At 40.1% G+C, this 12,654-nt stretch overlaps 2 protein-coding genes across 2 annotated transcripts; both read left to right on the forward strand.

Moving 5' to 3' along the window:
- Nucleotides 1-670: 670 nt before the first annotated feature.
- LOC107043512 (predicted GPI-anchored protein 58) lies at nt 671-1,726 on the forward strand. Its single transcript, XM_015265047.1, has one exon. The coding sequence runs from the start codon at nt 671-673 to the stop codon at nt 1,724-1,726; it is 1,056 nt and encodes a 351-aa protein (XP_015120533.1).
- Nucleotides 1,727-2,477: 751 nt separating this feature from the next.
- LOC107043513 lies at nt 2,478-2,962 on the forward strand. Its single transcript, XM_015265048.1, has 2 exons — nt 2,478-2,716; nt 2,810-2,962. The coding sequence occupies exons 1-2, from the start codon at nt 2,510-2,512 to the stop codon at nt 2,960-2,962; spliced, it is 360 nt and encodes a 119-aa protein (XP_015120534.1). The 5' UTR covers nt 2,478-2,509.
- The last annotated feature ends 9,692 nt before the right edge of the window (nt 2,963-12,654 follow it).

The following is a 12,654-nucleotide window of genomic DNA, read 5'->3' on the forward strand; positions in this document are numbered from 1 at the left end:
CATCATGGCGGATCGGTTGAAATTAGCCCTCTCCACACGTTTCTGCTGGAGGGGTAGATGAAGCGTTGTCTCGAGACAGTCACGTTTTTACAATATTAATTTAATAATTTTTGTTATTGTCTGGCCAACTCGCAATGATGAAGTCTGTCAGACGGAATTCGAAGAAAAAAAAAACTTTTTAAACATCACAGAGGGTGAATACCTCTCTTGCGAGCGCAAACCATTGTCGATTTTTCCGCGAAGAATTTTTCAGTTGATTTTCTTGGAAATATAATGATGCAATCGGCGGCACCCCTGTGGAATGATCTCAGAGGGCGCAAGCTACACCCCAACATGAAAGAGTCACGTTTTCATAATATTAATTCAATATCCGTTATGGTGGAATGATTACATTCCATAGTGTGTCTGGTTAGCATTTCTACTGGTCCATGGTACGATGACCGTTGGACAAAATGACGGTTAAACAAAATGGCGGTTGTGGTGGGGGTATGCCAAAAGCGATCTCTGACGTATGAGATCTGGTGGCTTTATAAGCAGCCCCCCAGACCCACTGTTCGGTACATTCCGATTCAACGAGCTAAGGTGCATAGTGCTCTTCTTTTGTGTGATGTCTGATCACGAAATAATTTCAACTTTAGAAATCGTTACAGTTCGTCAATTGATTCAAAATATGAAATTCACCGAGAGATTTGAGAGAAATGTGGAGAACGAGACCATCGAATCAATTCTCTCTGCAGAGTCAGATGACTCTGACAACGAGAGCTCCGTTGATGGTGAGTTGGTAGTTGGGCTGATAGACCTTTCCGGAACATCTTCGTCTGAAGTGAATAGTGAGACAGGTGATACAACTACTTGGGATTCAGTTTTCAATGAAATACTTGTTCCACAATCATCTGGAAGTGGTGGTGGGACAGCGGCTTCGGACACATCTGAGTCACCAATGGAGCCTGACTCAACAATTGATATGGAAGAAGTGCACGATCCAATGGTCATTCCGGAGGATCCACAGAATACCGCTGAGGTGGCTATCACGATCCCCGAGTCACCTGAGAGCCTTGAGTCAGTAGAGGGAGGTTTGGATGTACCTCCCGAGGTAGCAGAGCAGGATGATTCAGCTGTTCCTATGATTCACGATCCAATAGAGGAGAGTCCAATCATGTCTGGTGTTTCAGACTCTCCAGAGAGCCCAGAGCCAGCTGAGAGAGGACCAACTCTGCCTATTATTCCAGACTCACCGGAGAGCCCGGAGCCAGCAGAGAAAGGCCCAGCAGTGCCTACTATCCCGGACTCGTCAGAGAGTCCAGAGCCAGCAGAGAAGGGTTCACTTGATATCTCAAACCCTCCAGAGGTTGACACGCTGGAGCACAACTCACCCATCATTCCAGAGAGCTCTGAGTCAGTGGAAAAAGACTCACCTGTCATTCCAGAGATACTCGAGAACTCAGAATCTGGAGAAACATCAGAGACTCTTGCACCGGGAGTGGAACCAGTTGTGATTCCAGAGGATCGTGGGACTGCACAACCAGGCTCAGCTAAACAATTCGATACGAAGTGCACTACAGGATCGGATGATGACTCAGACGATGATGATGAACTGGTGAAAATTTTCGTGCCTAAAGAATGGGGTGAGGAGCTGTCTGAGAAGGCATTGAAGAAAAAGCTGAGAGGAGTTATCAACAGACATTTCAAAGTTGGTGGCACTTTCCTCACGATTGGTGATGTATGAGCTAAACTATGGTTTTGTCCTCACGGTCACGTCTACTTTCGTCTAATGAGCTATTTCAAGTTTCCTGAGAGATTGCCTGCCAACATCGAAATTCGTCACAAGGTAAATTTCTGATAATCATCACCATAATCAATGGACTGAATGAAGAAAATGCGTGTTAATAAGTTGTTTTTGTCATTGATCTGTTTCAGTTGTAAACGATTCTCACATTCCAAGAGGGGAAAAAACGCTTTTGCTGTATGACGAGGAGGTGGGACAATTGCTTACGCTACGAGAAAACATTTTTTTTTTAATGGTGTTTTCATTATTTTTCATAATACTTTAAAATTGAGAGTATCAAACTCATTATATATCACGCGCGGGAGTGTTAATTATCACTTATTATTCCTTATTTTCTCAAATTACCAATATTTTTCTCCGTGTATTGAATAAAAACAAAAATTGAATTGAATTGAGTGTCCTCATGGTTATTATCCAGCATCTCCACAATCGTCCTTTGTCCCAAAACGTAAACACTCGAGTGTATGCGCCAGACGCACCAGACAACTGTGAGAGGAGGGAAGTGGGAAGTGGGAAGTGTGTGTGGAGCACGTAACGCTGCTCTTCTTCATTACATCTCCGATCGTCTGAGATACAGTTTGCAAAATTGTGTGTTAGCAAAACTTTAAAGTCGATGTAAGTATTAAATATTGAAAGTGGTTGTTTAAAAGTGCAGTGTACTTTGTGATTGCTCAGTGTACATAGTGTGTACTAATTATTGTACTGTTTTTTTTTATAGTGAAAATGGAGAATTATCCCTTCCCAGACCCAGATCTCAGGGGAGAGGTTGAGGATGATGATGTTAAGATGGAGAACTGGTGGTTGGAGAAGGTGGATGAGTGCTGGAGTAAATTCCAGCACTGTTATGGCTTGATTGGCCATCTTGAGGTCCCCATGCATCTCCTCTACAAATTCATGGGGTACCTCGGAGATTTCTATTTCGTCAGCAAAGTAAGTACCGAATGAAAAAGAGTGGAATAATTCATTTTGTAATTACAAGTGAGAAATAATTAATATATATATATAACTTTTTTTTGTGTATAGTTGAGCGAGCTTCACCAGGAATTGAGGAATTTCCTAAACTTCCTCCTTCTCGTGGATCGTGAGGAAGAGGCACGAGAGATGCTGCCATACGTAAGATCCCTGGTCCCCGCAGCATGGCTCATTTTGGAGGATCAAGGCCATCGCATTGAATAAAGTGAGTAAACATTATTCTCTCTCTCCTTACTTCTCTCACTTCTTTTTTCTCCTTGACTAATTTGAATGTTTTTTTTTCTTGTGTTTCAGATGCTGTTAATTCTCAGATTGTGCACTATATATTTTTGTATTTTTACAAAATCAAAAGTTTTTATATATATTCTTTTAGTTTTTATATTATTATTTAATTTTTTTATCACAATTATTCTTTAGTTTTCATATTATTATGACAATTTTTTTTATATTTTCGATTTTTTTTTAAAGAAATGTTTTTCTTAAATATATATGAAAAAAAAACGCAAATTCTGAGTTGCTGTTCATTTATTTCACCAGCGTCATCTTTTCAGATTATTATTATTACATTGGTTCAACAGTTTGAAAAATATCAGTAAGTATTTACGATAAATTTTTAGGTTTCGATCTAACTGAAGAGGCATGGGTTGTAGGGTCCTTCCAGAAAGGTGATTTTCAGACGTGTGGAGGCAACAGCCATGCGAAACATTTCTAGTTTCGGTAGATCCAGCAGAAAGACGTCGGACACTCGCTTTGGCAGATAAACGATGTACTCATCGTTCAACACAACTGTCACTTTGTTGCCAAACTTCGTAGGGATGATCTTCAAATCCGNGATTATTATTATTACATTGGTTCAACAGTTTGACAAATATCAGTAAGTATTTACGATAAATTTTTAGGTTTCGATCTAACTGAAGAGGCATGGGTTGTAGGGTCCTTCCAGAAAGGTGATTTTCAGACGTGTGGAGGCAACAGCCATGCGAAACATTTCTAGTTTCGGTAGATCCAGCAGAAAGACGTCGGACACTCGCTTTGGCAGATAAACGATGTACTCATCGTTCAACACAACTGTCACTTTGTTGCCAAACTTCGTAGGGATGATCTTCAAATCCGTCACTGGATACACCTGGCCGAGAGTTAGCTCTGCTCGACGTTTGGTAGGCAGGAAATCCCCCATAGTTGCAATTTTATTGATCTCATCGAGATTCGTAGTTTGGTTCGTCTCCATTTTAACTGTTCTCTTTCTGCTGTTTTCACTGGATGTTGTTGGACAATTGTATGGTCACCGTTACAGGCAATCGACTGGATAACCACTGATTGCACTAACGGTACTTATAGTCTTTCGATTAGGGGAGGGGAGGATGCGATTATTGGCTATTATTTCAACGGTCAAAAGACTATTGGGGGAGTGGGGTAACATGCAACGTATTTCTCAACGGAAAAATTACTCTCATAATCTCAACCGTCAGATAATTCTTGAAAATTCCATCCAACGTATTTCTCAACGGACAAATTGATCGCAGAATCCCAACCGTCGATCATTCCTGAGAAATTCAGTAGGTACTCGAGATGCAAATAAAGACGATCGTTGCTATAAATGGATTTTCATTGAGTTCGCTAGTGTAATTCCAAGATGGAACGTAACATCATCCCCTGTGCTCGAATAATTGAAATTCTGGAACATGCTTACCAGAATGCACTCTCTCAAGACATCGACCAATGGATTAATCGGTGTATCCACTATATTCAACTTTATACAAAAACTCTCACCAAAGCTAATCTCTCTGTTGGTGAGAAAAATTAAATTCTATCGACAATCGCGCGAATCCAAGGATACCAGGAGAATTTCAGGAATAGACAACGTCGAGGGGGTCGAGTGCAGGTGCCATCAGANAGTTTTTATATTATTATTTAATTTTTTTATCACAATTATTCTTTAGTTTTCATATTATTATGACAATTTTTTTTATATTTTCGATTTTTTTTTAAAGAAATGTTTTTCTTAAATATATATGAAAAAAAAACGCAAATTCTGAGTTGTTGTTCATTTATTTCACCAGCGTCATCTTTTCAGATTATTATTATTACATTGGTTCAACAGTTTGACAAATATCAGTAAGTATTTACGATAAATTTTTAGGTGTCGATCCAACTGAAGAGGCATGGGTTGTAGGGTCCTTCCAGAAAGGTGATTTTCAGACGTGTGGAGGCAGCAGCCATGCGAAACATTTCCAGTTTCGGTAGATCCAGCAGAAAGACGTCGGACACTCGCTTTGGCAGATAAACGATGCACTCATCGTTCAACACAACTGTCACTTTGTTGCCAAACTTCGTAGGGATGATCTTCAAATCCGTCACTGGATACACCTGGCCGAGAGTTAGCTCTGCTCGACGTTTGGTAGGCAGGAAATCCCCCATAGTTGCAATTTTATTGATCTCATCGAGATTCGTAGTTTGGTTCGTCTCCATTTTAACTGTTCTCTTTCTGCTGTTTTCACTGGATGTTGTTGGACAATTGTATGGTCACCGTTGCAGGCAATCGACTGGATAACCACTGATTGCACTAACGGTACTTATAGTCTTTCGATTAGGGGAGGGGAGGATGCGATTATTGGCTATTATTTCAACGGTCAAAAGACTATTGGGGGAGTGGGGTAACATGCAACGTATTTCTCAACGGAAAAATTACTCTCATAATCTCAACCGTCAGATAATTCTTGAGAATTCCATCCAACGTATTTCTCAACGGACAAATTGATCGCAGAATCCCAACCGTCGATCATTCCTGAGAAATTCAGTAGGTACTCGAGATGCAAATAAAGACGATCGTTGCTATAAATGGATTTTCATTGAGTTCGCTAGTGTAATTCCAAGATGGAACGTAACATCATCTCCTGTGCTCGAATAATTGAAATTCTGGAACATGCTTACCAGAATGCACTCTCTCAAGACATCGACCAATGGATTAATCGGTGTATCCACTATATTCAACTTTATACAAAAACTCTCACCAAAGCTAATCTCTCTGTTGGTGAGAAAAATTAAATTCTATCGACAATCGCGCGAATCCAAGGATACCAGGAGAATTTCAGGAATAGACAACGTCGAGGGGGTCGAGTGCAGGTGCCATCAGATAGCAGAGAAGAAACACTCACAGATCGAGTACGCTGGAGGGATGGACCCTCAGCCTTTCAAGGTCGCATACGCACTGGTACTGTGATTCATCTACAAAACAAGGATCCAGTCGCCTTTCTGAGTGATGCCAAAGAATTAACAACTCCGTGTTTGAAAAATCTTCTGGAGACAAATGGGAATATGAAAGTGAACAGTATATTAGCTTGTAAATTTCAAATCAAGAAGGAAGAGACCATTATCAAAGAAATAAAACATTTTAATACGAAAAATGCAATTATTCTACCAGCTACAGACCTGGAGGCATGGTTTGATGAGAATGTTATTGAACCACTGCTTATAAAAATCGAGGATTTCCAAGAACGTGATTCAGGGTGGGAATTAATCGAAGTGATAAATTTAATGGTTAATATCAATCGATATAGTCCACTCGCTGCAGGTTTATCGACTTTCGCAGAGCTTCCGTACTATATACAGTGTAAAAAAGCCGTTGTGAATATGAAAAATTCAGATAAATTCTGTTTCTTGTGGTCAGTTATTGCGGATCTTCATCCAGCGAAGAGAAACAGATGTGTTACTTATTCATACCCACATTATGCTAGTGCAACTCTACCCCAAAGCCAGAAGAGACTTGATTACATGGGTATTAATTTCCCCATCTCTTTAAGCGATGTTCTTAAATTTGAGAAGAGAAATGGTCTATCAATCAATATTTATGGCCTTGAAAGTGGAGTGAACGCTGAGAAGGAAATAGTGCCATTTTACCTTAGCAAAATGAAATCAGACATACCTACAATTCATTTATTACTTTTTTGTACGAGTGTGCATTTGCCTGTCAATGTACAGCCAGTTTATCACTTCGCGTGGATTAGTGATCTTTCAAGACTTGTTAGTGCGCAAATTTCAAATGACAACCACCGTAAATGGCTCTGTGATCGGTGCTTGTGTCATTTTCGGGAGAAAAAAAGTTATGAGGATCACAAACAGGACTGTCTTGCCATCAATAAGTGTAAGATGATACTACCATTAGAGCAGAATAAAATTTTAAAATTTCGAAATCATAAATTCAAGGAACCAGTGCCATTCGTTATTTACGCTGATCTGGAGTGTATTTTACAACCGATTGATGATTATGATGATGATGATAACAGATTGTACCAGAAACATATCCCTCACAGTATCGCTTCCTACTTACAGTGTTTCTTTAATAATAACCTATTTCTCTTTAAAATCAAACGTGGCGTGGATTGTATCGTGTGGTTCATGAATGAATTAGAGAAGACAGGAGAGATGGCAAATGATATATTGAAGACTGTTGTAGCAATGGAGCCACTTACCAACGAAAAATCGCGAGACTTTGCAACTGCTCGAGTGTGCCATATATGTGAGAAGTCTTTTAGTTCAACAGATATAAAACATCGAGATCATTGTCACTTTACAGGCAGGTATCGTGGGGCGGCGCATGATGGTTGCAATATAAATTACAAAAATTCACAAGATATCCCCGTAATTTTTCATAATCTCTCAGGCTATGATGCGCATTTTTTGATTAAGGATTTAGTGAAGCATTTCGAAGGATCGGTGGAGTTGCTTCCGCTAACCAAAGAGAAATATATTTCATTCAGGAAATCTATTCCCCAGACAAAAGTTAGCTTGAGATTCATCGATTCGTTCAGGTTCATGGCAAGTAGCCTGGAACAATTGGCATCAGAACTGACTGATGTAGACAAGACTATTACACAGGCTCATTGTGATGATGATGAACAATTCCATTTATTAATGGGGAAGGGTGTATCTCCCTATGAATACTTGGATAGTTGGGATAAATTGGATGATCGAGAACTGCCCTCAAGAGAAGCTTTTTTTCGACACTGAACAACCAAACGATTTCAAAGGACGATTATACACATGCGTGTCAAGTTTGGTAGAAATTTGGTCTCTCAACACTTGGTGAATATTCTGATTTGTATTTGAAAACTGATGTGTTACTTCTTGCAGACATTTTCGAGAATTTCCGGAAAAGCTGTTTCTCCGTGTATAAACTAGATCCACTGCATTATTATACAGCACCTGGACTTGCGTTCGATGCAATGTTGAGATGCACTGGTGTGGAGATTGAACTTTTCACAGACGTTGATAAACTCTTATTCATTGAAAAAGGTATCCGAGGAGGAGTAGCTCAGTGCACTAATCGTTATGCTCATGCCAATAATCGTTATATGGGTGAGAATTACAATCCAAACGAAGAGGAATCATATCTTATGTACTTTGATGTGAATAATTTGTACGGTGCAGCGATCAGTCAATACTTACCCTGTGGTGCATTTGAGTGGGAAAATCCCGAAGGATTCAATGCTCTTCATGTACCTGATGATTCTCCAACTGGATATATATTGGAAGTAGACTTGGAATATCCCAGAGAACTTCATGATGCACACAAGGACCTACCTCTATGCCCTGAACATTTTGTTCCTCCAAATCGCAAGAATACCAAGTTAATGACTACTTTGTATGCCAAAAAATCCTATGTTATACATTACAGAAATTTGAAACAAAGTTTGAATCTTGGAATGAAATTGACGAGGATCCATCGAATATTGAAATTCAAGCAAGCAACATGGCTCAAGCCCTATATTGACCTGAACACAGAAATGCGGAAAAAATCGACGAGTGAATTTGAAAAGAATTTCTTCAAATTAATGAATAATGCTGTTTTTGGGAAAACCATGGAGAATGTAAGGAAGCACAAAGATGTCAAATTAGTCACCGAGTGGGGTGGAAGGTGGGGGGCAAGAGCTCGCATCGCTCTGCCTAATTTCCACAGCAGTTTGATTTTCGATGATGATATGGTGATAATTGAAATGAATCGCACGCGAATCACTTTTAATAAACCAATCTACATTGGATTCGCCATTTTGGACTTGTCGAAAATTTATATCTACGATTGTCATTATAACTATGTGAAATAAGTGAGTAAGTNGATTTTCGATGATGATATGGTGATAATTGAAATGAATCGCACGCGAATCACTTTTAATAAACCAAGCTACATTGGATTCGCCATTTTGGACTTGTCGAAAATTTATATCTACGATTTTCATTATAACTATGTGAAACAAGTGTTTGGTGAGCGTTCAAAATTAATGTACACTGACACAGACAGTCTTATATATCATTTCAATGTTCCTGATATTTATGAGTTTATCAAACGAGATATTATGAAATTTGATACTTCCGATTATCCCGCAGAGAATTTTTTTCAAATGCCAAGAGTGAATAAAAAAGTGATAGGTTTAATGAAATATAAATGTAAAGGGGAAATTATGACTGATTTTATAGGCCTGCGTGCCAAACTCTATACTTTCAAGGTTTTGGGTGATTTAAAAGAGAAAAAACGAGCGAAAGGTGTGAAAAAAGCTACACTGAGGACAATTACATTTGAAGATTATAAAAAATGTCTCTTTCAGCAAAAAAATCTTAAAACATATCAATTTTTGATTCAGAGTAAAAAAACATGAAGTTTACACTGTAAAACAACAAAAATTAGCCTTGAGTTCTAATGATGACAAGAGAATCATAACACCTGGTTCGACAGATACTGTACCTTATGGATATTATGAATAAATCAACACAGTTTCGAGAAAATATTTTGTTATTTATTTCAAAAAATTACATTTGATTAGCATCTATCCAACTATTATGTGTATCATCAAATCCCAACCATTTTACAAATTCTTTCTTCCCCTTCCTTCTCAACACTTTCTCCACAAGAAACACATCTGGATGCTTCACTACACTCAGTTCCTCCTGATAAAAACCTCCTTTGATTGCTTCATTCTTCCCATCCACAAGTTTATAGGTGACAGGATTGGTCTTCTGTACTTTCTGAATTGTGAAAACTACTGTTGTCCAGTTGGGGGTGTATCCTTTCTCGAAAATTGGTTTATACTTGCTGATTCGCACTTGATCACGAACCTTGAATTTTATTTTTTTCGTACGATTTATCGGTAATTTCTCATATATAACCTTGTTTCAACAAAGATTTTTCATTCTTGATTGTGACGTCTTTCGGCTTCATTTTGATGGTACGATGTTTTGTATTATTGTATTTTGTGACGAATTTCGATGTTGGCAGGCAATCTCTCAGGAAACTTGAAATGGCTCATTGGACGAAAGTAGACGTGGCCGTGAGGACGAAACCATAATTTAGCCCGTACATCACCAATCGTGAGGAAAGTGCCACCAACTTTGAAATGTCTGTTGATAACTCCTCTCAGCTTTTTCTTCAATGCCTTCTCAGACAGCTCCTCACCCCATTCTTTAGGCACGAAAATTTTCACCAGTTCATCATCATCGTCTGAGTCATCATCCGATCCTGTAGTGCACTTTGGAGCTGAGCCTGGTTGTGCAGTCCCAGGATCCTCTGGAATCACAACTGGTTCCACTCCCGGTGCAAGAGTCTCTGATGTTTCTCCAGATTCTGAGTTCTCGAGTATCTCTGGGATGACAGTTGAGTCTTTTTCCACTGACTCAGAGCTCTCTGGAATGATGGGTGAATTTTTCTCCTGCGTGTCAACCTCTGGAGGTTTTGAGATATCAAGTGAACCCTTCTCTGCTGGCTCTGGACTCTCTGATGAGTCCGGGATAGTAGGCACTGCTGGGCCTTTCTCTGCTGGGTCCGGGCTCTCCGGTGAGTCTGGAATAATAGGCAGAGTTGGTCCTCTCTCAGCTGGCTCTGGGCTCTCTGGAGAGTCTGAAACACCAGACATGATTGGACTCTCCTCTATTGGATCGTGAATCATAGGAACAGCTGAATCATCCTGCTCTGCTACCTCGGGAGGTACATCCAAACCTCCCTCTACTGACTCAAGGCTCTCAGGTGACTCGGGGATCGTGATAGCCACCTCAGCGGTATTCTGTGGATCCTCCGGAATGACCATTGGATCGTGCACTTCTTCCATATCAATTGTCGAGTCAGGCTCCATTGGTGACTCAGATGTGACCGAAGCCGCTGTCCCACCAGCACTTCCAGATGATTGTGGAACAAGTATTTCATTGAAAACTGAATCCCAAGTAGTTGTATCACCTGTCTCACTATTCACTTCAGACGAAGATGTTCCGGAAAGGTCTATCAGCCCAACTACCAACTCACCATCAGTGGAGCTCTCGTTGTCAGAGTCATCTGACTCTGCAGAGAGAATTGATTCGATGGTCTCGTTCTCCACATTTCTCTTAAATCTCTCGGTGAATTTCATATTTTGAATGAATTGACGAACTGTAACGATTTCTAAAGTTGAAATTATTTCGTGATCAGACATCACACAAAAAGAGAGCACTATGCACCTTAGCTCATTGAATCGGAATGTACCGAACAGTGGGTCTGGGGGGCTGCTTATAAAGCCACCAGATCCCATACGTCAGAGATCGCTTTTGGCATACCCCCACCACAACCGCCATTTTGTTTAACCGTCATTTTGTCCAACGGTCATCGTACCATGGACCAGTAGAAATGCGAACCAGACACACTATGGAATGTAATCAGTCCACCATAACGGATATTGAATAAATATTATGAAAACGTGACTCTTTCATGTTGGGGTGTAGCTTGCGCCCTCTGAGATCATTCCACAGGGGTGCCGCCGATTGCATCATTATATTTCTAAGAAAGTCAACTGAAAAATTCTTCGCGGAAAAATCGACAATGGTTTGCGCTCACAAGAGAGGTATCCACCCTCTGTGATGTTTAAAAAGTTTTTTTTTCTTCGAATTCCATCTGACAGACTTTATCATTGCGAGTTGGCCAGACAATAACAAAAATTATTAAATTAATATTGTAAAAACGTGACTGTCTCGAGACAACGCTTCATCTACCCCTCCAGCAGAAACGTGTGGAGAGGGCTAATTTCAACCGATCCGCCATGATGCTAAATGACAACGCATAAAGACATGAAGATAGAGGGGTGATCTCAGTCAGTTTCGCATCTGAACAACAGCACTATGGCGGTAGTTATTGATATTGAGGGTTTTAAAGATATTGGAAATCAGTTCATTGTGAAAGAATTCGCAATATCTGCATTGGAAGTTAATGAACATGGAAATTTTCTCCATGACTGGGCTCTGGTGGACCCACCTCGCAAATGGGATGATTTGCTACCTAAATATAAGGAAACAAATCAGTGGTTGTCACGTCATCATCACGAGCTGCACTGGGAAACTCCCGGCGATATTGAGTACCAGGGATTAAGTGATTTTGTCAATCGTATGGTGGAGTATGTCCCACACATCTACGTCCAAGGTGCTGAGAAGAAGAAGTGGGTGGATCGGATCCTCAAGAGAGATATATAGATATATATAGACAAAATGTCGCATCATATAGATTTTGAGATATGTGAGAAATCGTATACATCCTTTGAGGATGTTGCAACATGGAATATGGATGAGGCCTATCATCGTATCCTAGAGAATGTCCTCATACTCTTCAAATGGTTCATACAATTGCCCATGCCAACGTTGTTGACACACATCATGAGGGCTATTGAGGAAATGGATGGCATCACCGATGTTTATCTATCGTTTGTTGGTGTGCGTACTATTCTGGTCAAAAAAGACGATGTGTACGTCTTCGTCCAGGGACCTATGGCAGATGAGGGAACATCTCCTGATTGCAGCTCATGTGAGGGTAAAACTTCCCCTGAATGTGACTCATGCAATGAGGTAGGAAGCAGTGCAGATATAGAAACGTTGGAGGAGATGAGAGCGATGGA

This window comes from Diachasma alloeum, unplaced genomic scaffold (assembly GCF_001412515.2).
Source record: "Diachasma alloeum isolate Michigan unplaced genomic scaffold, Dall2.0 Dall_scaffold_00593, whole genome shotgun sequence".
NCBI lineage: Eukaryota > Metazoa > Arthropoda > Insecta > Hymenoptera > Braconidae > Diachasma > Diachasma alloeum.

What these genes read in the sequence shown, in the direction of transcription:
- LOC107043512 (XM_015265047.1), top strand. Translation starts at nt 671, where the DNA reads ATGAAATTCACCGAGAGATTTGAGAGAAATGTGGAGAACGAGACCATC.
- LOC107043513 (XM_015265048.1), top strand. Translation starts at nt 2,510, where the DNA reads ATGGAGAATTATCCCTTCCCAGACCCAGATCTCAGGGGAGAGGTTGAG. An exon ending in ATTTCTATTTCGTCAGCAAA is followed by an intron (nt 2,717 to 2,809) that starts GTAAGTACCGAA and finishes TTTTGTGTATAG; the next exon opens with TTGAGCGAGCTTCACCAGGA.